General features: G+C 45.9%; 1 protein-coding gene across 2 annotated transcripts in view; it reads left to right on the forward strand.

Moving 5' to 3' along the window:
• The first annotated feature begins 442 nt into the window (after window positions 1-442).
• The window catches only part of ADAM19 (ADAM metallopeptidase domain 19), an 83,492-nt gene continuing 57,868 nt past the window's right edge, over window positions 443-26,066 (forward strand). The window contains exons 1-3 of one of the 2 annotated variants that reach the window (XM_079144730.1): window positions 443-673; window positions 4,677-4,762; window positions 9,418-9,488. In XM_079144730.1, the coding sequence (XP_079000856.1) occupies window positions 577-673; window positions 4,677-4,762; window positions 9,418-9,488 (254 nt within the window). In that variant the 5' untranslated portion in view covers window positions 443-576. Of the gene's footprint in view, window positions 674-4,676; window positions 4,763-9,417; window positions 9,489-16,391; window positions 17,963-26,066 lie in introns of those variants that run through there. The other variant, XM_079144731.1, reaches the window with a different exon arrangement.

Below are 26,066 nucleotides of genomic sequence, written 5' to 3' on the forward strand. Positions count from 1 at the left end.
AATGGCTGGCTCCTTGATTTGTGTCTTGCTAAGAAAACAACTCCATTTAGCACTTAGTTCTTCGTGTCTAGTGGTTGGGTTAACTCTTTAGGAGCCTGCCTCCAAGAGTGGCGGCCTGTGGGGGACAGCGCTGGGTCAGTTGCCTCGGTTACCCACAGCGACTAGCACAGTGCAGGGCAAAAACTGACCGCTATGCAACGAGGGGTCCGGGTTTACTCTTAACAAACCCAAGCCCCCGACTCTCCCCAGGCCACATCCGCTGTGAATCGCGGCCCTCGGTGGGCTCGGCTTATCCTCGCCGGAGGTCCCCTTCACCTGAGTCGGCCGGGCTCCCCGGGGTTTGGCCGGCTCCGCCCCTGGCCAGTCCCAAAGCCCCCTGGCGGCCGCGCCTCCCCTCCTCCATCCGCGGCCGAGCCCCGCGGGGCTGGGGGCGGAGCGTCTGGGCTGTGGGCTGGGAGCCGCGAGCCCAGGCTTTTAGGCGAGCGGTCGCTTGCAGACGCGCCTCCACCGCCGCCGGGCCGGGGGCAGGCATGGCAGAGGGCGTGTGAGCACGGAGAGCCAGGGGCCGCCGCCGCTATGCCCGGGGGCGCGGGCGCCGCCCGGCTCTGCTTGCTGGCTCTGGCTCTGCAGCCGCTCCGGCCGCGGGCGGCGCGGGAGCCGGGATGGACGAGAAGTAAGTGGCAGGGCGTGGGGGGACGGAGGCGGGTGGGCTGCGAGGCTCAGGGTCTTGGGTGTCGCTGGTCCCTGGAGCGCGGGTACCGCGATTCCTGCGCCTCCTTGCAACTCCCCGGGGCCTGCCCCTCCGCCGCCCCCAGCCTGGGATTCCAGGCTTTGTTCCCACTTGGTGTCCCCCCGGGAGCAGTGGAGTCGGGGAGACCCGAGCTAGCAGAAAGCAGCCGGTCCTCTCTCTGCTGGCCTTCCAGTCTCTTTCTCCTTCCTCTGTTTTTCTTCTGCTTTGGCTTCTCTTTCCGCTGCTCTCCTGGTCTCTCCTCTTTTCTCACGGTCCCTCATCCCCGCGCCGCCTGTCTCGACCTCTTGTGCCTAACACCCAGGCACGCTCTAGCATCAGCCCACGCGGCCTGAGCAGCTCCCTGGCATCATGCTCTGTGCCAGGCGCACGCGGGTGGGAGGAAATCAGATGCCCCAGGGACTCGCTGGTAGGGTATCTCATTGGGTATCCTGTCGTACAGTGCGGACCCTGGAACCGGCGATACCCATTGAGCAACCCTACCACCCTACTGAATAAAGTTCAAGCCCAACGCACCCATTATACAGATGAGAAACTGAGGCCCACAAAAGGGAAAGGACTTGTCCATGGCTTCGCCACAGATTGAGGTTGTGCTGCCTGGAAACTAGGGCTCTCTCTCCATACTACCCGACTCACGCCCTCACCCGGCCTCAGTTTCCCCTTCTGTGAAGCAAAGGGATTGGACTCAATGCTTAAAGCTTGGATCTTGGGTGATCTCTGCTGTTCTCACAGCTAGTTTCCCAGACATCACTCTTTCTCAGGGTCGATTCCTCAGAGGCTCTCCCCGGGGGCGGTGTCCGTGTTGTCTTTGTGACCCGAGGAACCTTAGCCTTAGCTCCGCCGCCGCCGCAGACTGGCTGGGCTGACTCCAGACCGACGCTTGCAGGACCAACTGTCAGCGTTTTCAAATCGAGCGAGGGCAGGCCGGGTGGGGCCTGGACAGGCTGCATTCTCGGCCGCCTAGAGCGAGGAGGCTGTGCTGGCCGGGACAGTGCGGAGCTTGCAGGGCGAGCTCCCGAGGTCCTCCCGTGCACCCTCGGTCGGACGGAACCGCCTTTTAAAGCTCTTGTACCGAAAGGGAAACCGAGGCACCGGGGCTTCACGGTGAGTGGAGAAACGAGGAATTCCTTCATTTCTCCATAGTCAGGGTCTTCTGGAGAAAGAAGAAACCGGGTTCTATCCATTTCTGATTGGGCAGTCCAGTAGGAGACCTGAGTCAGTGCTTCTTGCAGGAGAAAAGCAGGCGGAAAGGCCAGGAAAGCCAGTGCTGAGTTCTGAGTCCTCACAATACCTGGGACGTAATAAAAAGTGAAAAAGAAAGAAAATGATCTGTAATCCCAATTCTCAGTTGCTATTAATATTTCCTACCCTGTAGTCTTCGTGTGTTCGTACAAATATATATTGATAAAACTGGAATCGGATCATAAAGTTTTGTGTCTCTTGCATTTTTCATTTCACATTATAAGCATTTCCCAAATCATTACATTCTCCAAAACCACAACTATTCCCCCCCCTTTTTTTTTTTTCTTCCCTTTTTTTTTTTTTTTTTTTTTTTTGGTACTGGGAATTGAACCCAGGAGTGCTTTACCACTGAACTACATTCCTACAACTTTTTATTTTTATTTAAATTTTGAGACAGGTTCTCTCACTAAGTTACCGAGGCTGGCTTGGAACCTGTGATCTTCCTGCCGCAGCTTCTCCATTTGCTGGGATTACAGGTGTGCTCTGTCCTGCTGGACAAAACCATACTGACCATAAATTCCATCAAGAGATTGCAGAAATATAATTTTCAAAAAGTTGGAATCTGAACTCTCACAAATGTGGCAAAGATATACTCATTTCATTAACAAGGTGGTGAATAGGAGGGTAAAGTTGGTTGAAAGGAGAATTACAGTAAAAGGGTGATACAGATATTGGAGAAAGAGTGTTGAAATCTTGTGGCTAAGACAGATACAGAAGTGATGAATGCCCTAGGAAGAAGTGGTAGATGCCCGGGAATTCTTGGTTATCTTTCTATGAAACCGAAATCATTTGCATCTTTTCCTAACAGAAAATTATAGTTCATATGTATCTTTATAAAGTATAGGGTTAATAGTAAATAAAAAGTCAAAGGTAGTTTCCCTTAGATAAGTCAATAATCCATGGGAGGACCTGTTAGAAAGTGCTCCAAATCTGACACTGGAAAGAATCCTGCTTGCTCCTTGCCTTATTTCCAAGTGTGTACCACCTTTTTGATTGTTAGGACAAAATGTACTATGTTCCTCTGCTGTTACTTTCCTGATGATAAATATCATTTAATGCCTTTAAATATTCCATTAAATAACACATAATTCCTTTTTGTTTAAATAATCTAGACTTAGAGTCACTAGGATAGGGACTATGCACATCTTATTCCCCCATGGATATTAAGCGCTCAGCAAAGAATTAAAAACTCGTAAAATATTTGGTATCTTTTACTTGTCTTAGAAAGCTAATGCTCATTTAATGAATTATTTTTGATATATTTTGATTGCACATATATCATGCCAGTAATCTGAAAGGAAAGCTAATAATCAATCATAACCCTACCACTCTAATGGAACTACAGCCATCTTTTATATCACTTAGTACAGTCTATGTGATTGATGTGGTTGGTTTAGAATGACTAGTTTGGAGTCTTCACTCCCATCCCCAGGAGTCCTTTGGGCTTAGCCTCTTCTTGAGACTCATTTGCTTGGGTCTTGAGATATTCTCATTTCCTGAAGATGGTGGAACTGGTGTTTGATATCTACACTGCCTTGAATAAGTCTATAATTTCCATTCCCTTTCTTGCAACAGAGAAATACTGCTGCCTACTTCTCAGGGTTGGCTTGAGAATGATTTGGAGAGTAGGAAGTGAAATGCATATGCAAACTTGCCATTAGGAAGCTCAAATTACATGAGATTCCTCTCCAGCAGGAAAACAATTTCACATTGACTTTCCCCCAAAACATTGCGAGATGGGCATGTGGGTATCATTATCCTCAGGGAGAAAACCAGTCGGTGGGAACGATACCCTTGTGCTTAACCTCCATCATATACCCAGAATCCCACCACTTCATTCCTCTCCACTGATGTCATTCAAGTCTGGGCCACCGTCATCCCTCACCAGGGCTCCTGCAAGTCTCCAGCCTCCTCTCCTTCCTGCTCCTACTCCCAGACCCTCCACGCTTCCCCATCCCCCCACTCCCATTCTGCACTCAGCAGGCAGAGTGATCTTTTTAAACCTAATACAGATCATATTGCTCTGTGTTTAAAACATCCTTTGCCTTCCAAGTCTATTTATAATAAGATCCAGACACTTTCCGTGGCCTTTCCATCTATCAGACACACGGCTGTCTTGCTGACCACGTACATCTCTTACTGACTTCCTCTCCCTCACTAGCTACCTCTACCTTCTCCTTCCTTAGGCCAAGTCCACTCCTGCCCAGGTACTGCACTAGCTGCTTCCTCCAACTGGGCACTCCCCTTCGACCCCCAGCCTCCTGCCCAGATCTTTGAATGACTGTCTTCTTCTGGTCCTTCATGTCTCAATTAAATGGCATCTTTGCTTATCATTCTGTCTAAGATAGGCACCTCCTGCCAGGTGGCTGTATTCCATGACCCTATCTTGTTTTCTTCAGGGCACTTAGCACGACAATACTTGTTCATTTTCTGTCTTTCACCTCTGTAAGGCAGATTTGGTGAATACAAAGAGCTTGTTTGTCTGTTCACTACTGTATAACCAACACCTGGAAGAATCCATGACCCTGGAAGAGTATCAGGAACCTGTAACCAGGGGTTGGGGGTGTCTTTGATGACCTCCTGCAGAGTTCTTTCTGGGGGCAGTAGTTGTCACAGAAAGTGGATGCATGGCTGGACTAAGGTATGGGGATTGGGTTTCCCATGGTTGTGCATCTTGTATTGGCAGGAGGAAGTGAGGACGGCAGCCCCCAGCCACAGCATGAACTCATAATACCTCAGTGGAAGACTTCAGAAAGCCCCATGAGAGAAAAGGTAAGTCTCAAAAAGCAGGAGTTGACAACTTGAATCTGTGAGGCTTGGGGCCACCTACTAAGCTTTCTTGGAGGCCCAGTCATTGCCACTGGTCCTGCTTCTGACTCACTTTATCCTCTCCAGGTTGGTTTTGGATATCTTCAGTGGGACTTTCCTTCATTGAATGACAAACTTCTAGAAAATTCCAAATGCTATTAGTTGAGGAAATGAAATTCACACTAATGCTGACACAAACTAAGTGCAAACGTAGTGGTGTCATGGAGATCACTCTTGATTGGAATGCATTAAGTATTGTCATTGTTTTTCCTTCATTTTATTAATAGGATTATGTGCTTGGATAGAAAAGGGCTAATCTAAACTTCTAACCTTTTTTTTCTGTGGTACTAGTGATTGAACCAGGGCCTCACACATGGTGGGCAAGTTCTCTACCACTGACATATACCTACAGCCCTTTTTAAAAAAAAAATTATTTTGAGATGGGTCTTCAGTAAGTTGCCTAGGCCAGCCTCAGATTTGTGATCCTCTTGCTTCAGCCTCTGAGTAGCTGGAATTACAGGTTTTTGCCACTACCCTGGCTCTAAACTATTTTTAATAAGTAGCAGGGTAGGACCTAGGACTGAGAAATGTATGTTAAAATCCTATAGGCTCCTTGGTCCAGAACACCAGCAAAATGTGGAGGCTTTATCACAGTGATTGAGAACAAAACTGAAAATATTGAGACCTGTGTTTCTAGAATATTCTTTCTGGTTCTGGGCTTCACTGCTGAAAGTGAGGCATGAAGAACAGAAAGGAAGATGTTCTTGTTCTATACCAGTAGCCTACCATGTGATGTTTCACTTTCTAAAGAACTTGAGCTTCCTCATTTATAAAATGGATCATTGAAGAAGGAGGAAGAAAGTTGGGGAGAGGGATTGGCTACTAGGATCTCCATGTTCAAATGGTGTATGATTGATCAGGCAGCACTTAGGAGCAAGATGATAGCAGGAGAGAGATGTGTGAGGAAAGGCTTCAGACATTGTGGCTTTCGAGTCTGGAAAGGTGAGTGGAGAGGAGAAATGCTCAGAATTTTCTAAGTTATGGTCAGAGTACACACATGTCTCCAAATGCTCCACTTGGATTTATTATGGGAACTGGAAAAACTTAGGACAGATAAAAGCAAGGACCTTTTGACCTAGGAGCAACAAATACATGAAACTCATTTCATTAGAAAGTAGGAAAGGCTGAAAATAATTTCAGGAAAAGTCTAGACAAATTAATGGATGGCCATCCTAGAGCAGATTATTTTTAAAAATTCACATCTTGGATATTTCAACCCACCATTATTGCCTGAGGCATGGATCTGATACTTTTTATAGAGGCTTCTTTGTTCCCTCCAGATGTGAGATGCCGGGCATCCTCAGGAAGGACTGAGGAACAAAGCAAAGGACCAGATCCTGTCTTTGTTCCCAACCATTGTCTGCCCAGAACGTGGGTCATTGTATTCTGAGGAATGGTCAGCACAGGGCCTGGCACCATAAATATTTGTTGAACGAATGTCAGAGAGAAGGAGAAAGTGAAGCAGGTGGAGAAAGAGAAAGAAATCAAAGCTGGATTTCACTCAGGTCTTATTCTCGTTTGTGTAATTCATTCATTTGCTAAATGTCAATTGGACGCTGACTGATACTAAATACTATGCTGGATTTTAAGGGGCATACAAACATATAGGACAGGTTTCCAGTAACTTATAGAGCTGAAGATCTATTTAGTCTAGCCCCAAATAAAAAGGACTTTGACCCCTCCCTTTGGGGAAGTATGACAGAGAGTCAGCTCCCTATGGTTCCTGGGTGGGTGGGTGGGGGGGCTGCTGTTCCTCCTCCCCAGCACAGAGCTGGAGTTTCGAGAGAAGAACTGATCGGGAGAGCTGGATAGGGAAGCTTCATAGATCCTTAAAATGCAGTTTCATTGTTTTGCTTGAAGTGTCCCCTGGAAACAAGGAACATCTTATTTTAAGTATCAGTGTCTAAGCACCTTCCAGAACAGAGAGAATTATTTTTGGAGTCCACATATAAAAATAAGTTTTAGTACTCATGGGGCAGCTTGTGTCTCTTTGGGGGAGAGGTGATAGTTTTCGAGTGTGCCAGCCATCTTTTTGTGAATGGGCCTCACGTGGCTGCCTACCTCTTGGACAAGGGAATTGCCACAGCTCCATTGCTGTGTGCTCCTTCTCAAATGCTCATGTGGAGCTGCATTGCTGCTGCTCGATGTGGTTGGACAGGCCACTTGCTCTGGAGCTCCCTGGAATAAAAGTGGCAAAGGACCTTGCAACCACGATAGGTGCTGGCAGGGCTGGATCAGGGCGGCAGAAGCAGAGAGGTGAATCTTTTGGTGAAAGTGATTGAGCAAACATCTCCCCCAGCTTCCTGCCTGGGGTTTGCAATGTCCCTTCTTAAGATGGGGTAATAGGCTTAATTAGGCAATGGGTAGGTTGCCCAAGAGTCCTTATCAGAACATTCAGAGTTCCGCAGAGCCTTTGATGGCCCCAAAGTCTCAGGGATGCTGGACCCTAATGGTGAGTGAGGTTTGCAGCAAGGAAGAAGGAATGTGCTAGGAAAAGGCAGGCACCCAACCAGCGGTGAGAGAGGAGGTGGCCTGCTTCCTCAGACATGCTGGAACTAAGTTTGAGGTCATCTTAAAAATGGGGTAGAAGCTCCACAAGGATTGGAAGGACTTAAGAATTTATCAGTTCCTTGGTTCCAAGTTAGAAAGCTCACACCTAAAACACCCCACGATGGGCATGGTGTCATTCCCAGCAACTCAGGAGCCTGAGGCAGGGGATCACAAATTCTAGGCCAGCCTCAGCAACTTAGTGAGACCCTGTCTCAAAATGAAAAAAAAAAAGGACTGGGAATATAGCTCAGTGATAAAGGACCCCTGGGTTCAATCCCCAGTATAAACAAACTAACAAATAAAAATACCCCAAGAATATATCCTGTTATAAACACATAAATGTGTCTTAAATTAAAAGAAAAGAAAAAATCCTTCAAAAGAAGTTCAGCCGCCCTGACTTGAAATGTTGAAGCATGGAGGGTTATTATGATTTAGCTTTCAAATTTATTTGAAATTTTCTACAATAATATGTTTAAAAAAGAGATTAAGAGACCTTTTCTTAAATGACAAAAGCAATTATAAATATATGGAAAGAAGTACAAAAGAAAATAATATTAACTCATAATCCCACTGCTTAGAGTAACTATGGTCACCGTTAGGTTTATTTCTCTCTACCTTTTCTCTTTACAAAAGTGTATTCATTTATTTATTTATTTTTGACCCTAAAGATTTGTTTTTTTCCTTGCATATTTTGCTTTTTGACTAGTTTTTAATTGGGGCATTATAATTCTACATAAGAGTGGGGTACCTTGTGACATATTTGTACATGCGCATAACTTGGTTAGTTTCATTCACCCGTTCCTCCTCTTTCCCTCCCTTCTGCCTCCCCTTGGTCCCCTTCCTTTTCTACCCTGGTCTCCCATCTATTTTCATGACCCCCCCAACACCTTTTTAAAAAAAATAATATTTATTTATTTTTGATATTGGCAGTTAAACCCAGAGGTGTTTTCCCACTGAGGCACATCCCAGCCTTTTCATTTTTTATTTTGAGACAGGCTCTTGCTAAGTCACTGGGGCTGGCCTTGAACTTGTGATCCTCCTGCCTCAGCCTCCTGAGTTGCTGGGATCACAGGCGTGCATCACTATACCCATCTTATAAAAGTGTATTTAAATAAAATATGCAGTGTTAAATTAGAAGCCTTTTGCCTAACATTTATTGTGTAAACTTTCTTAGTAATTTAAAAATTATTTAAAATCACTGTTTTCAATTACTGTCTAGTGTTCTGTCATATGAATGAATTTATTTGAGTATTCTATTTTTGGACATTTAGGTTATATTTCATTATTTATTATTCTACGTGCTAAGCATCTTTGTGGACAAACCTTTGCCTGTGCTTCTGTTTGTCCTCTTCAGCCAGGCTTCTAGTACTGAATCAAATGGTTTAAACTCTTGGTCCACATTGTCAAATTTCAGAGGGTTGATATCACTTTGAATTCCCTGTTGGAGGGACAGTATGCTGCACTGCATTATTATTGGTGGTTTTAAATGATCTTTGTCACTTTGACTTTGTGTGAGGTATGGTATGTATTTTAATGACTTTTTGGAGGGTGAGTGGGGGGATAATTCACCCATGATGTTGAACATATTTTCACGTGCATTGGCCATTTGTGTGTCTTAAATGATCTGTTGTAGGGAGGGTCGGTGACACGGCCAGGTTTGCATAGGTGCAGATGTCAGAGCCAGATGTCGGGTCCAAGGCTGAGTCCCCAGGAAATTTGCTGTTGAAGACCTAGCTTTCCTGTTTCCTTTTGCCAGAACACATGCATTTACCTCCACAGCATCTCGGCTTGCAGATTCTTTCCTCAGCTCTCAGGAGAAAGCGGATGGGGGAAGGATTTGGGTCATTCTGGGGCTGAAGTCATCGTGTTTGGGCTGGAAATGCAATTGACCTTTTCCGGCTGGCTTCCTGTGGGTCCGTGTGTGAGCACTTTGCCGACCCTGGGTGTCCCTGGGAGCCCAGTTCCCTGCTTTTAGGAACTAACATTTTTGTTATTGTTGTTGCTTTTAGCATCCACTCAAAGCTGAGCTCAGGGTAATGGCCGAGGGGCGAGAACTGATCCTGGACCTGGAGAAGAATGAGTAAGTGGACTCCTCCTTTGTCTGAAATGAAACAATTAACTTCTGTGTCAACAAGGACACAGGTGTCACTGTTTGGGAAGGAAGCATTTAGAGGAGTGACTCCCAAGCTCTCAATCCTTGGTCCCTGTGGGGGAGCATCTTGCAAAGACAGGGCTTTTCCACAGTCTCTTGTCTTGCTGTGAAGTCGCTGGACTCCTAAAGTCTTGCCTGAACTTCCTTAGGCTGTATTTCCGGTGCCTCTTGGAGCTCGCTGCAGGCGGGGGTTTGTGTATGTGTGAGATTAAGGGAGGGAACTGACCGGAGGCAGCTGCCTCACTAGCTCCAGCCTAGGGCTTGGCAGGAAGCATAGGCGATCGGAGGACAGCAGAGGGACGGGGAGGCCAGGCAGAGAGTGCATCGGCTGGGCGCCTCCAACCCCGATCGTCCATCTCTCCTGGGTCAGCCCCATCTGCGATTTGACCAATAAGGCCACTGTTGGCAGCCTCCTGGCCTCAGCGGCCCGGCTCCTCCAGCTCCCTAACCTCATTCATCTTAGGTAGTGCCTGGCTCAGAACCGTTTCCACATCGATCTGCCGCCAGGCATCGTCGTATCTTGATTTTATCATTGAGGGCTGATGATAACGCAGGACTTCCTTGGCTCTTCACGGTCTGCCTGGCCACGGAGCAGCTCTCCTTACTGGGCGGAGGGATTCTGCAGGCCTCCGTAATCTCGCCACCGACAGCCCCACTCTCGTCCACCGCATGGATATTGACGATAAGGATGCTTGGCTTGGAGAGCTGCCTGTCTCCTCTTGGCAGCCTCAACCCGCCCTGGAAGCCGATGAGTAATAAAATACATCATTGCCAAGAAAGGGATGGAGAAGGTCCTTGCGTATCCCGGAGGATGGGAATGGTGCTTGGCTTGGGTGCAAAGGGAGAATATAATTTATTCCAAATTTGGGCTCTCTCTCGCTTTCAAAGGAGGTCGAGGGGGTACCAAGTGTGGTTTGAGGACAGCTTAGCAGTTGGTGTGATAATGAGGCTTCCTTCACATCTCTCCTCTGCCCCTGGGATGTGTGGCCTTCAGGGAGCCAGAGGCCTGGGCATTGCCATTACTTTTGCTGTTCTCCTCCAGAGTATAACTAGGCTTTTACTGGCTTACTGGAATGCTTCTTTTCTCCCATTTTCCTGGAACTGATCTGGCTGGCTGCATCCCCAGAGGGCCCAGGACCTCCTTGCCCAGGGCTTCTCTTTGGTTGTCTTCCTGTGATCCTACAAGGAAAGGCCCTTAGAGGGATTGTTCTCGACAGCTTCTCTCAGGGGCCTGCTTTAGTACTTCAGTCCTTTAGTTCTGGTTTAAATGTTCCTTATTGCCACCAGAGTCTAATCTGTCCTTTTCTAACCCCAGTACAGCATATGTCCTTGGGCTTCCTCTGGTGTTGGTCTTATGGGCAAAGACTTAGGAGTTGGATCAACCAAGCAGGGATCTCAGGACCGAAGACCCTGTTCTTTCCTCCCATTTTGGAATTTTTGCAAGATGTAATAGGAAGTTAGAACACAAAGACACCACAGAAAACATTGACTACAATGGTCTCATGCGCAGATATAGAAATTGTGACTCAGAGAGGGACAGGCACTTGTGTAAAGTCACACAGCAAGAAAACTTGGGTGGGTTGTTTGCATTCTTGGCTTGATTCTAGATTTATAGAATGTGACCCGGGGCAAACTGCTAAATCCTTTGGAACTTTTTTTTTTTTTTTTTTTTTCTTTTTGTACCAGGGTTTGAACTCAGGGGTGCTTAACCACTGAGCCACATCCCAGCCCCTTTTATTTTTATTTTGAGACAGGGTGTCACTAAGTTGCTTAGGCCGCACAAAGTTGCTGGGGCTGACTTTGAATCTGCAATTCTCCTGTCTTAGCCTCCTGAGTCCCTGGGATTACAGGCATGCACTGCCACACCCGGCAAATTCTTTGGGACTTCTGTGTCCTGAGATACAAAATAAGGGTAGCAATGCCAACCTGTCAGGATGGGCTTGTGGATGGACTGAGGTGGTGCTCAGAGGGGCTTCCAGGGCCCAGGGCGAGTGAGGGGTCAACTGCTGCTGTGATTTTTGCCCCACAGTGAGGTTCCAGGGAGAGCACAGGTGGGATTCTCTTGCCTGCCGCCAAGCTGCTCTCCTGGGTCTCAGTGAGCTGCCGGGGCTGGATGTGGATGGTTCCCGGCCTCCTTGATTTGGCAGAAGCAGGAGAGTTGACAAAAATGGAAGCAGCAGAGCCAAGCAGCATGACCTCACCAGGTGTCCCTGGGGGACAACTTCCTGCTATTTTCATCCAAATGGGGATTTTTGTTTTTGAACACGTGTTGGTGAGCGGAACTCAGACTGCACACGACTTCCTAGTGTGTTTATTTCCCAACGCCCTCTCATTCATGGGGCGTGTGAGTCTGGCTTCAAGACAGCTTTGGAGCGGGGGAGATGCTTTTCTGAGTTTTCAAGTTGGCGTGTTAGAGTTTCTCTAGCATCGTGACACCTGGGGGGCACGAGGCCCCTGACAGTGATTTCCCAGGCTCTGGTTCACACCCTCCTCGATCCATTCATTCATTCTTTTCATCTACTATGCAAGTCGCAGGCCCAGGACAGGCACTCCTGGTAAAGCTGTGGATACAACCGTTCTGTGAGCAAGTAGGTGACTAGAAGACTCCCTAGAGACTCTGTCAGGACAGGTGCTGGGCAGGAAACCAAGAAACCTGTGACTCTTGTGGGTATTGCTTATGAGTGGTGGTCAGGGAGGTCCTTGCTGAATTGACACTTGAGTAGAGAGACCTGGAGGAGACCTGGGTGTGAGCCAGATGATTCAGGGAGGGGGTAGCCAAGTCCAGAGGTCCTATAGATGAATCTTTCCACGCCCCCTAAGGATCCATGTAATATTTCTCCACATATAAGATTTTCAGGCATCCCAAGAGCGACAGGCAGGGGCTTCTGGGGTTAAGGGAGAGGACAAACTGCTTTTTCATCATCCTGAGGTGTCTGGCCTTCTCCCATCAAATCAAAGCCCACGTGCTAATGCATGGCCCAAAATAGCAGTGAGAGAGCCTTTAATGGAATTCACACATGGAGAGATCATTGCCAAGAATGGTGAGGCCGGAGGAGCCGGGAGGATGGGCCAGGAGAGGGGGACGTGGCAGACGGAGCTGCGGCTCAGACAGCAGACACGCAGATCTCCCATCACCAGGCAGCTGCAGCCTGTTCTCGGCTTTGAAGCAACTGGGGACAAATGGGTGGCATTCCTGGGAAAGATGCACTCCTCTACTGAGTGCAGGTGAAAAGGAAGGCGCTCTCAGGGATAATGGGAGCGTGGCTTCACGGTGGTCAGTCCTGCATTCAGATCCTGGCTCTGCCACCTCACAGCTGTGTGTCCTCTTTCAAAGCCTCAGTTCCCTCGCCTGGGGCACAATCATAGTCCCTTGTCATAGAACTGTGTCTAACAGTTGTTAGAACTGTGGGGAGGATGAGAAGAGGTGGTACATGTGAAAGTCTCGACATAGTGCCTCGCTTGTAAGTGACAGCTAGTATTTCTCACTCCTCATTTATGCTTGTTCGTGTAAACCACGGAGCCATGCTACATGGATAAGAGGATGAAAGTTTCCCATCCACAAGACTCACTGTTCCCCAGTGGGCTACCCTGGGACTTTTCTGTGCATATGAAAACATGGATGTGAATACTAGTAGACACATTTGCACATAAACCCAACCAGGCAGAAGCACACACAAAGGCTGCTGATGTGGCTGGGGAAGGGGAAGCAGAAATTATGGTAGATGATCAATCCCACTTCTTTCTTTTTAGACTCATGACGGTAGCACTCTTATGAAGTATATAGGACATTGTTATTACATTAACATTTCTGCACACGGGAACACGTGTTGCAAATGTTGGTGCATCGCTGTGTTTAGGGGAACTGATTTGCCACTGGGCATCCTGGTACAGTGGACACAGCACCGAGCTCAGAGGCAGACGGTTTGGAATTTTGTCCACGTACCAGTCGGCCTTCCTTAGCCTCACTTTCTCATCTGTAAGATGGGGCTTTCGTCCCAGTTGGGTTCTAAGAGGTCTTTCTATACTACTATTTAAGAGACATGGTGGATATAGAAAAATAGAAAAAGTCTGCCTTCAGAGAGTTTGGTCTAGTTGTCATGACCTCCTGAGAGATAGTGGGCAGTTGGTTGAAGGGAAATAGCACCCGAAAACCACAGGACCTTGAGGTTAGGGATGAACTACTCGCTTGGTTCACACAGGAGAAAACACAGGAGAGAAATTACAGGGCAGAAATGATAGGCTGCTATTTCCACAACCCGCAATTTTGAGGCAGAAATCCATACTATTTTTTCTCTGTGCAGTTTCCCATGTTCTGAAGACTGCCTTCTCAGCCCGGGGACTATATCTGACAAGATCATGTTTGCTGAAACAGATGGAATCTCTTTTCCTTGGTTGCTGGCATCCTGGGAGATGGACATGTCCAGGGAGACATGGGCCCTGGCTCTCTCCTCTCTCATTTCTTGGCTTTTCCCCAAGGGGAGGGCACACAGAACTGTTCAGCCCCCTTCCAGGATGCTCACTGGGTACACTACAAATGGCAGGAACACTCTATTACAAGGTCACTTTCAAAAGCTGATGAGCAGTTCAAAGAGTGGGCACTTTGCCAGGGGACCTTTGGCCATGTACTTCTCTGCTAGTCTCTTAAGCATATTCTGGGACTCTCATCTCTTCAGCGTACTGTCCTCCTTTGAGTCCAGAGGAGGATCAGACTTAGGTTTTGGCTTAAGGAAGGGAGAGGCATCCTTTGGTCTCACTCCATTGATTGTGCTCCAGTCCAGTTAGCTAAAGAGAGGGCCTGTTTATACAAGTCTAGCTAATGTGAATGAGTATTTGTTTTCCTTTGTGTTTTTTTCTTTGCTGAACCTCATGGGGAACAGTCATTGTCAAGGTAGAATTTGAGCAGTTAGAGGTTTTAATACCCACCATTACTTCTGATTTAATCTTTCTTCATATCTCAGAGACATGATGGGAAAGGAGATTGCTTTTATTGTGCTGGAAATCAAACTACAGCCTGGAAAATTAACAGTCACTCACTGTTATTGGAGTGATCTAGTTCTCTATTTTCTTCCTTCTGCCTCAACCCTATTTGGATTGTATAATGTTAGAGGAACCAAGAAGGAGGAGAATAAGCAGATGGGGAGTTTCTCAACAATAGACAGGATGGATTAGTTACCACCTCTTATTCCTGTACTTTTCTTCCGAGGAGGTCTGTAGAAATATGTAGCTGATTTCAAGTAGAACCCTGAATACCACCCAGGCAAGGAGCTCCTCCCTCAGCTCCCCAGCTTCCTCTTGGGTCAGGAGACCTCAACATCTTATCTGGGGTAAAGGACAGCTCTTGTTGACCCTTTCTTCTCAGGAGCTTCATTTGTTGTAGGCAAAATTCAATTTGCTGGATCAAAGAGAAGCTTAGAAAATCTCAGATGGAGTCCCAATGCTCTTGGTGAAACCAGCTTCACCGAGTGGCCCTTAAATGACTTACAGATGTATGGATTGCATTTCACCTAAAATACACATGGCTTAAGAAATTAAAGGATGTCATTCTTTAACCAAGTATTTGGCAGATCAAACTCCAATCACAGCTGGGCTCCCCTTTCCCTTGGCCAAGATCGTATAAGCCAAGGCGCCCAGTGCCAAGGAAACACTTGGATGGATGGGTGGGGACACCAGAATTTGATGGGAGTTGCCTGTGGGTGTCTGAAATTTCCTTCCAACTCTTTTTTTTGGGAGGGGGGGGGAATATCAGGGGTGGAATTAACCCTGCTGCATTAAAGACAGTGAACATCTGAGTGAATTTATATTCCAAGTGCTGTGATGGACACCCTGCCTTAGAGAGACCTGGCGATCCTTTTGAGGTGAAGTTCCAACTGTGGCTTTGGAGGTTGAGATTTGTTTCTTTTATAATTCCCATGTTGTACGGAGCTCCCAGAGTTAGAGAACAAATGGATTGTGAGACAGTCTGATAAGATCTTTGTACAAGCTGAGTTTCAAGCACACCTCTTAATAAGCAGGGTTTCTAGTTGCAAGGGACTGAATGATCACAGCTCCTTCAAATCCATCTGTTGAAATCTTAACCCCAGGGTGATAGTATTAGAATGTGGGAACTTTAGAAAGTGAGTAGGTCATGAAGTGTATTTATAGGATTCAGAGTCCTTAAAAAGAGACCCCAGGGAGATGGCTCACCCCTTCTACCATAGGAAAAGTCAGCTAGAAGTAGCATGTATGAAGCAGAAAGTGAGCTCTGATCAGATACCAAATCTGCTAAGGCCTTGACCTGGGGCTTCTCAGCCTCTGGAACTGTGAGAAATAAATGACCATGATCTATAAGCCACCCGGTTTATAGCATTCTGTAATAGCAGCCTGAAGGAACCAAGCATTATTGTTTAAGTCACAGGAAATACAACATGCTTTCTAGGGCCCGTCGTTGAAGCCTGGTCTCAGTAGGGGTAGTGGTGACCTGAAGGCGTGCAACTGGACTGTTGCCTAGGAAAGCGTCAGGGAGCGTCTCAGATGGAAATAACAGAGATGTGTTGATTCCGAAGGCTATGAGCACATTAGCCCAAACACCCTGGTGGGTGGGGTGGAGTAAGCTCCGAGTTGGACACTAGAAACCAGACTCAATTTTAGGTCTTGAGGCCTCCTGGCTAGGTAGTCTTTGGCAAGTCACTTGCCTTCTAAGTTTTACTTCCTTATCTGATTCATGATGATATACTTGCTATTTGGTGAGCATTTACTGAGAGCTGGTCCCTGTGCAAAGTCTCTGGACACAATGTCTTATTTAGTCCTCACGGCGCCCTTTGAAAGAGATATTTTATTATTATCTACATTTTATAAATAAGGAAACCTACGTGTGAGGAGTTTAATTAAATCAGGCAAAACCAGGATTCAAACTTAAGTCCACCCACCCCTGAAAACATTCTACCCGTTGCATTAGAAAATGCCACTAATACCTTCATGACAGATGTTGTAAGTTGAAAGAAGTGAATCTTTTCCTTCCAAAGATCTTAACATCTAATCCTTGGAACATGTGACAACCTTGCCTTAAAAAAGGGGGAGGGTTGTAAGTGTAATTAAAGATGTTACTTTTTTAAACAGAGCCTCAAGATTTTATCGTCTTCATAGTAAAACAAATGAGCAGACTTAAAACTGGATTACTTGGCTCTTCCTCTTATCTGCAGCTGGCACCTCTTCATAACCTGCATTTTCTGAGAGCTGCAGTCGGGGATCACACACTCAAGCCCCAACACCGTCCATCTTCCATGTAGTTTTAGTATTTTCTGGAATATCTGCTTAGTTTGCCTCCCATCCCCACCTTGCTTCCCCGGGCATGCAGAGAATTCTTGCTCTTCTCCGACTGTGTCACTTGGTGGGATTGGTTTGCCACACTTCTTACAGAAACTGTGCTATGTTTTAGGAGTGTTCATGATGTTTGTGCGAGTGCTCCTGACATGGAGAGAAAGACTGGGTTAGAAGTGGCTGAGTCGAAGATCTTGGTATGGGAAGATTGTCCCGGGCGTCTGGGTGGAGCCTAAACTGCAGTCACAAGTGTATTGATGAGGGAAGCAGAGGGAGAATTGGTCACCAACGGAAGAGATGGTGGCAGAGAATGGAGTGTGACAGACACAAGCCAAGGAAGGCTGGCAGCCACCAGAAGCAGGAAGAGGCAGGAGTGGACTGTCCCAGAGGGAGTACAGCCCTAATGACACCTCGATTTCGCCCAGGAATACTGATTTTATTCTTCTGCCTTCAAAGCTGTGCAAAAACATTTTTCTATTGTTTTCATCCACCACGTTCCTGGCACTTCGTTACACAGCAAACTCAGGAAACAAAGCACACAGGCTTTGTGGTTTAGAGATGATGTATTATAATGTGCTTAGTCTACTGTCTGGCACTAGCAAGTAGTTTTTCAGTACATGCCAACTTTCATTAATACTGAGTCAAGGACAAATGTTTCCTGAAGTCTCTTGGTGACGCGAGGAATCAGGTGTGACCCTTGCCGCTTTCTTCAGGCATGCAAGTAACAAGAGAAAAACATATTGAGAAATAATCTGTGTGGTTATTGCTCATCTACATTTCCCAAGTTCGGGTCATGTTCTTTGATGCTCAGTCCCCCTAGGGAACTTCTGGCTGAGAGTAATCAGGATTGATAGGCAGATACTAGTAATGGTGGCAGAGTCAAGATGTAACCATGCCTGTGTGACAGGTACTAAGCACAGTCTTCATGTGGCTTTCTGATTTAATCATCATGACCACCCTGTGAGGTGAAGGTACCCCTATTGGGCAGATGGGGACCCTGAAGGGTAGAGTAGTGTGACTTGCTCAGGGTCACCTGGTGGGAAGGGTAGAGCCGGGAGGTGAAGCCAGGTCTGTTTGACTCCAAAGTACAAGACCCTCAACCCCAGGTAAGGGTGTTTCTCTAGATGTCCGCCCTGGCTCTGGGTGCTTTGAGTCCTTCCTGGGTTAGAATCAGCCTTACTTCTTTGTTCTACAGTCTCACTTTCCTTTACTGCTCTGGTTGGAGTGTGCATGTCAATGCGAAGTGGTGGCATAATCCAGGTGTGCCCACAGCCTGGCTCTTCGCAGTTTCTGGAGGTGTGAGCTTTGCCAAGTCGCTTGGCTTTCCGGAGTCTAGATTCTTCACCCCCCTGCTGGGGATATCAGTGGCCACCTCATGGGACGTTCTGTGAATTCAGCGATGTGATGCTCTTAAAGGACTCCCACGGTGCCTGGTGCACCTTGCAAGTGCAATCTATAGCCACCCTTAGTTGTATTTTGCAGGGTCTGAAAAACATTTAAGAATGATGTAAGAGGGAATTCCCCTGAGTTGGTTTCCAGATGTAGTTAAGAAGAGCCGACTTTAAAACCCATTGCCCCTGGGAGGAAACTTGCCTCTGCTCTCCAGCAATGCCCAGTTTGACCTAACTGTATCTCAAGAAAGCAGCTTCGCAGCATTCTCCAGTCAGCCAGCCAAACTGGACCTCTTTTCTGCCCCTGGCAGAATCAGCACCTGGCTCCTCCCTGGGCCAGGCCCTGAGCTGTCTGATAAGGAGGTTGGGATTTCTTCTCCAGTTCTGGCTCTATCTCCTTCCAGGGTCCTGCAGCCTGGGCCGCCTATGTAGCCAGGAAGGATGTGCATGGTTTTCTTTTGTCTCCAGCTCATTTCTTTGGCTGCCCTTCAGCGGGAGCGCAGGGTAAAATGAATGGGAGGAAGCTGTCAACTGCCCTGTTGGCCTCGGATGGACCCTGGTCAGAGCGAAGGGAAGCTGGGGACTTGGAAGAAGCTAGTGGTTCTTGAGTTTGAGAATCCCTTCATCATCAGGCTGTTTACCTTAGGATAACAATAGCTAACATCCAGTGACTGGGCATTGGCCTTGAACTTCAGGTTTTGCCTAGATTTTTTTTTTTTAACCCTATCTATATTTAACCAAATGGTGTCATACTCAGTTTTATAACCAATTTTTTTTTTTCACTTGGAATTATAGCATGGATAGTACTAAAGCACTTTAAAAGATTGATTATTAGAACTTTCTGGAACTTTTGGTATTTTTCAGAATAAAACTCTAGAAAAGAACTAGAGTTACAGTTTTTAAATAAATGAGATCATACTTTCTATGCTATTTTATACTTTACCTTTTCATTATTTGTCTTCAGTGTCTTCCCAAGTTGGTACATTGGTAGTCTAGTTTCAATCTTTTTCACGGTGACATAGGATTACTCTGAATGGATGGAGCAAAATGTATTGATTTCTCTATGGACAGTTAGGTTTTGGGTTTCTTATTATTATGGATAATGTTGTAGTACTAGGTTTGTGTAGCATCTTTAAATACATTTCCAATATTTCTCTAGGATTGGCACTTAGAAGCAGAGTTGCACAATTGGTTTAAAATGTTTTTAAATCATGACAAACTGCACCCCTCACTCCACAGGTATCTCCTCAAAGGGTGGAACATTTTACATTTCTATGACTGGGTGTGAGATTATATTATGGATATATTTCCATGTACATTTATTGTACCATTTTTTCCTTTGGGATGGAAGCCAAGACCTCATGCATGCTAAGAAAGTGTTCTGCTAGGGCTGGGGAGATAGCTCAGTTGGTAAAGTGCTTGCCTTACAAGCACAGGGCCCTGGGTTCGATCCCCAGTACCGCAAAAAAAAAAAAAAAAAAAAAAAAAAAAAAGAAAGTGTTCTGCTGGTGAGCTACATCCTAGCTCATTCATTTTTTTTTTTCTTTTTTAATTTTGCACCAAGTTCTCACTTGCCCAGGCTGGCCTAGAACTTGCAATCTTTTTGCCTCAGCCTCCTGAGTAGCTGGGATTATAGGTGTGTACTACCATGCCCAGTTGATCGTATCATTTTTAATGGCTGTATGATATTACATTGTATATGTATACCACTGCTAAGAATTCTTATAATGAAAATTTATCAAAATTTTGATTAAAAAACTATCAAATTATTAAACACAGAGTAGAGAGAGAATAAACAGTGAATCCCTGTGTGCACATCATTAAGACTCAGCAATAACCTAGATGCCATGATATATTTAATCACACATTATCAATGGACATTCAAGATTTTCCTTTTTTTAAAAAAAACTTTACAAACAGTGCTGGGATGATGCACTTGTACTCTTTGGATGTTACTTTTAAAGGGTTACCTGATAGATATGAATCGATAGGTCAATGAGGATTTATCGAGTGTATGACTATATAAAGGCAGATTGTCTTTGGTGTCTCTACATGTTCATATCCCACCATTCTTGTTGAAAGATTATATTTTCATAAATTCCCACCAATGGGTTAATGGTTGACTTGGGCAGACTCTTTTTTTAATTTGTTCTTTTTAGTTATATGTGATAGTAGGTTGTATTTTGACATATCATATGTACATGCAGTATGATTCCCATTTTTATGATTGTATATGGTGTGGAGTTACACTGGTCATGTATCCACATATAAACATAGCAAAGTTATGTCCAGTTCATTCTACTGTGTTTCCTATTCCCATTCCCCCTTCTTCTCCCACCCACCCCTGTCCAATCTAGTGGAAACCACTTCCATGCCCACCCCTGCCTATTGTGAGTCAGCATCTGCATATCAGAGAGAACATTTTGCCTTTGTTTTGGGGTGGGGTTGGCTTATTTCATTTAGCATTATAGCCTCCCTTTCCATCCATTTACTGGCAAATGCCATAATTTCATCTTCTTTATGGCTGAGTAATATTCCATTGTGTATATGTACCACATTTCTTTATCCATTCATCTGTTGAAGGGTACCTAGGTTGGTTCTGTAGTTTAGCCATTGTGAATTGAACTGCTATAAACATTGATGTGGTGGCATTACTGAAGTATGCTGGTTTTAAGTCCTTTGGGTATACACGAAGGAGTGGGATAACTGGGTCAAATGGTGGTTCCATTCCTAGTTTTCTGAAGAATCTCCATACTGCCTTCCAGTGTGATTGCACCAATTTGCAATCCCACCAGCAATGGGTGAGTGAAACCTTTCCCCCCACATCCTCACCAACATTTATTGTTACTTGCATTTTTGATAATTGCAATCTGACTGGAGAGATATGGAATCTCAGAGCAGTTTTAATTTGCATTTCTCTAACTGCTAGAGATGTTGAACATTTTTTCATATATTTGTTGACTGTATTTCTTCTTCTCTGAAGTGTCTGTTCAGATCCTTTGCCCATTTATTGATTGGGTTATTTGTTTTTTTGGTGTTGTTTTTTGAGTTCTTTATCTATCCTGGAGATTAATGCTTTATCTGAGGTGCAGGTGGCAAAGATTTTCTCTCATTCCGCAGACTCTCTCTTCACAGTCTTGATTGTTTCCTTTGCTGAGAAGAAGGTTTTTTAAATTTGAATTCATTCCATTTATTGATTCTTGATTTTACTTCTTGTGCTTTGGAATCTTGTTGAGGAATTTGGTTCCTAAGCTGATATAATGGAGATTTGGTCCTGCTTTTTCTTCTACTAGGCACAGGGTCTCTGGTCTAATGCCTAGTCCTTGATCCATTTTGAGTTGAGTTTTGTGCAGGGGGCAAGATAGGGTTCTAATTTCATTTTGTTACATATGGATTTCCAGTTTTCCCAGGAACATTGTTGAAGAGGCCACCCTTTATCCAATGAATATTTATAGCACCTTTGTGTAGTATGAGATTTGTTTGGTATTTATTTACTTTTTAAAAAATATTTCTTAGTTGTCAATGGACCTTTATTTTATTTATTTGTATGTGGTGCTGAGGATTGAACCCAGTGCCTCACACATGCTAGGCAAGTGCTCTACCACCGAGCCACAACCCCAGCCCGAGATAACTGTAATTATGTGGGTTTGTTTCTGTGTCTTCTCTTCTGTACCATTGGTCTTCATGTCTGTTTTGGTGGCAATACTATGCCGTTACTATAGCTCTTTTTCTCTGGGGGTTGGTATTAGGGATTGAACTCAGGGACACCTGACCACTGAGCCACATCCCTAGCTCTGTTTTGTATTTTATTTAGAGACAGAGTCTCACTCAGTTGCTTTTGGATCTCACTAAGTTGCTGAGGCTGGCTTTGGCCTTGTGATCCTCCTGCCTCAGCCTCCTGAGCTGCTGGGATTACACGCGTGCACCACCGCAGCCAACTGCAGTATTTCTTTTTGCTGCCATTTAGTATCCCCCTGTGTGGATAGACCACATTTTATTAATTCATTTCTTCAGTTGCTAGATCTGCCTTTTAAACCTGAGCCAACCTTCCTCTATGCTACCAGGTTGATTTCAGGGCTATCCATTGAGCACTTGCATATAGAGTCCTGTGCTTGGTGCTGTAGGAGGTAGGGATGAAAACAGAGCTATCTTTGTCCCCTGTAGGAGAGGAAACAATGTTCAAACAGCATGGTCCAAGGCAGATGACAAATTTACACAGTAGAGGTGAATGTCAAGTGCTGCAGAGGCAACAGGGAAGAGAAAATTTGTGACTCTGAGAGGGAGCAAGCTTCGTCAAAGAGGGTCATTTGGAGCTAGCTCTGTTCTTCAGGGTGGGGAGACTTCGATGAGGGAGAAGAGATGAGTGGGAGAATGAGAAAGGAATTCAGACTGAGAAAATAATATAGAAATATTTGGTGTGGCTCAAGAGAAACTCAAAGCTCTTGTGCTGGCAATCTCTTAGAAATTCAGTATTCCTAACTAGCCAAATCATCTGTATTCAGAAGGGTGATGTGTTAAGGTGGGGAAGGAGTGCTTTTCCTTCCGCAGCTGGGCTACCAGGGGATTTGAGTAGTGGGAAGCTCAATTTTTTTGTTCTCCCATTTTGGACATTGAGTTGGGTTCTCTCTTGCCTTAGGTAAAACCACATGGTCAGGGAACTAGGTGGACCACATCTAGGAAAGATGCTTGAAGAATACTTTAAATCTAGGCTGTATTTTCTGCACCTTGAATGAGAAGCAGCTTCCTCCCTCCACCCATCCCCACTAAAGAGAAATCTGGACTGAGCCACTTTTGGAGGTACACCTGAGGGAGCCCTTGACTTCAGGGGGCTGAGCACAAGGCAAAGATGGCTTCTTCCCACTGGGTCTGGTGGAGCACTCCTGTAATCCCAGTGACTTAGGAGTCTGAGGCAGGAGGATCACAAGTTTGAGGGTGGCCTCAGCAAGGTCCTAGGCAACTTAGTGAGTTCCTGTCTCAAAAGATAAACAAAAAAAGAACTGGAATGTAGCTCAGTGGTAGAGCACCCCTGAGTTCAATCCCCCGTACCAAAAACAAAAACCCCAAAAGAAACAAACAAAAAAAGGTCTCTTCACAACTTGGCTAGAGTGGGGATCTCCTAAGAAGTAGGGTATGGTGGGTGGTGGGGAGGATGGATGGATGGATCGATGTACATTTCTAATTGGAAGATGTGCTGGAAGTGACCATCTTCTAGTCCTCTTATTTCTCTCAGCTCTGAGGATGTAACTGAACTCTTCACCTTAACTCTCTGGAAATCAGAGGATGTTTCCTACCCTCTAAACTTTCTGTTTGGACAGTAGTGCATGGCTCTCCTCGGGAAAAATCTGAGGCAATGCCAGTATTGGGGCTTCTGGACTGATTCTGTCCTAAAAATGAAACCACATGTATATCTCACCGGGGAGATACTTGGACTTTTAGAAAGTAAGCTTTATCTCTATTTAGAACTCAGTGACATACACAAACCTTTGGCTGACTCTCGAATGCTCAATGAATAGATTTCTGGGCAAGTTGGGGGCAGGTCTTGCTTACACTCAGCTGGGGGCAGGTGTGGGTCATAGAATCTCTGGCATTTTTGATGAAAATCTCCAATGTTTGAACTTGAGCTCTGGACTGCTTACTGAGAATCCTTCACTTCTGTCTTCTTTCTCTTCCTTGATTCCACAGATAACATGAGAGCCAACTGTGTAGCAGGCACTGGGGTAGCCATGGGTGTTTCTGGAAGAAGCAAGGATGAGCCATACATAGTCTCCGCCATCATGGGGTAGATAGGGCTTAGTGGTAGAGATGGCTGAACGGTTACAGAACATCGTGGGACAGGCCAGGGTGGAGGAAGTCGAGGATGCTGTAGGAGGGTGAGGAAGAGGAACTGCCCCTGGACTGGTGACAGGGATGGTTTCTAGGAAGAAGTAAAGAACGGAAGGCATGTGGTGGTGCTAGAGGGTGTGACAGAGCTGGCTCATTCCATGGGGAATGCATGCCAAGCAGCAGAGGCAGCGAGAACACAGGCCCTAAGGCAATAGTGACATGTGAAGGTGTCTCGGCTTCTCCAGGGTTAGAAGAGAACAGGAGGAAGGAAGTGAGAGGTTGCAGAAGCAGCTAGGGTGAGTCCTTGAAGGTCCTTGCAGGCTCCTTAAAGAGTTTCCTTGCAGCTGAGTGTGGTGGTGCATCCCTGTAATCCCAGCAGCTCAGGAGGCTGAGATAGGAGGACTGCAGGCTTGAGGCCAGTCTCAGCAACTTAGCAAGGCCCTGTGCATCTTAGTGAGATCCTGTCTCAAAATAAAAAATGAAAAGAAGAGCCGGACATGTAGCTAAGTTTTTAAGCACCCCTGGGTTCAATCCTAGTACCCACCCCACCAAAAAAAAAAAAAAAAAAAGAAAAACATGTCCTCTCAAGGACAATGGGAAGTGACGATGGGTATTTTAAAAGCCAGATAGTTGCCTAGCATGAATAAGGTCACGGGTTCCATCCAGACACCACTGGGGGAAAAAAAAAATTGCAGCCAGATAGTGACAGCATCCGAGTGCATTTTAGAAGGACTAATTTAGGGATGAGGTAGCTGACACGGGAGAAGAGGATGGATTCCAGAGATATTTATAAGATGGAACCATGGAGACTGGGAGGCGGGGGAATATGGGCAGAGGGAGAGGGTGGATTCCAGCGTTATTCTGAAGTCCCAGGCTTGAGTCAGTAGCAGAACAGTCGTGCCCATCTCAAGCTTGTCCTTAGCTTGCAGCGAGAGCTCAGACAGGCCACTTCTGTTCTTGGATCTTGAGTTTTCTCACGAGATGAGGGTAATAATCCTAGTCATCACCTTCACAGAATCATGGTATGGATCCACTGTCCTCTGATGAAATCTACATGAAAAATAGCGTCTTGTACTCCCCATAACACTAAAGGACCCAGCAGAAACATAAATCTGTCCTTGCCTTAGTTATCTCTGTCTTTCCTCCTTATCTAAAATTCTAAGTACTTGTTCTCCCAGGAACTCAGCTGGTGGAGCAGCTGGGGCTTCACTGGGGGCCTCTCTGGAGATCTCAAACCCACTTTTGTTGAAAACAATGATATCATTGAGTAGGTGGAGCTGGGCCAGGCTTCCCTCAGCCATTTGCAAAAGTGGGGTCTTTATGACTTCTGTACTTGTGGCTCTTTTCCAGCCTCTCCCATAGCTCCCAAGTGACCCATCGCTCCCCTTCCTCCTCCTTTTCCCCACTGAGGTTGTGGGTTTGCAGAAAACTGGCAGTCTCCACATGTTCTCCTCTTGCATCAGTCTCCCTGGAGAGAGGTCCAGATGGGCCAAGGAGCTATAATGACTGCATTATATCAAGCATGGTTTCTTTGTCCAAGGCACCCCGCTTCTGGGGAGGGGCAGGGCAAATCCTGAAAAAGGATTCCTTTGGAGAGAGACCGAAGTGCTGGGGAAAGGGTGATCTAACTTGGCAGGCATGTCTTTGGGTTCCTTGTATTCTAGAAGATCCTAGATTTTGGACTTCCAGAAGAAAGCAAAGGTCAGTCTGGCCACTCAGATAGTGCTGATAGAAGCATGGCTGGGGAAAAGGAGATCGGCAGTGTTGAGTGAGTGTGCTTAGCTCTTGATGCCGAGACCAGCCTTGTTCTCTCCCCTCCAAGCACACACCCACGCTCACTTGCACACATGAACTCACTCCTCCACAATCATGTAAGCAGCTTGTTAGGGGAGACTGGAAGATGGTCACCACACCAGTTTGCAGCTGTTCTGGGAAGAAAGAAGTAATTGCCTTTTGGACTGTGAAATAGTAACTTGCCTTTTGGGGACCAGACAGT

Source organism: Sciurus vulgaris (assembly GCF_902686455.1).
Source record: "Sciurus vulgaris genome assembly, chromosome: 6".
NCBI classification, from domain to species: Eukaryota; Metazoa; Chordata; class Mammalia; order Rodentia; family Sciuridae; genus Sciurus; species Sciurus vulgaris.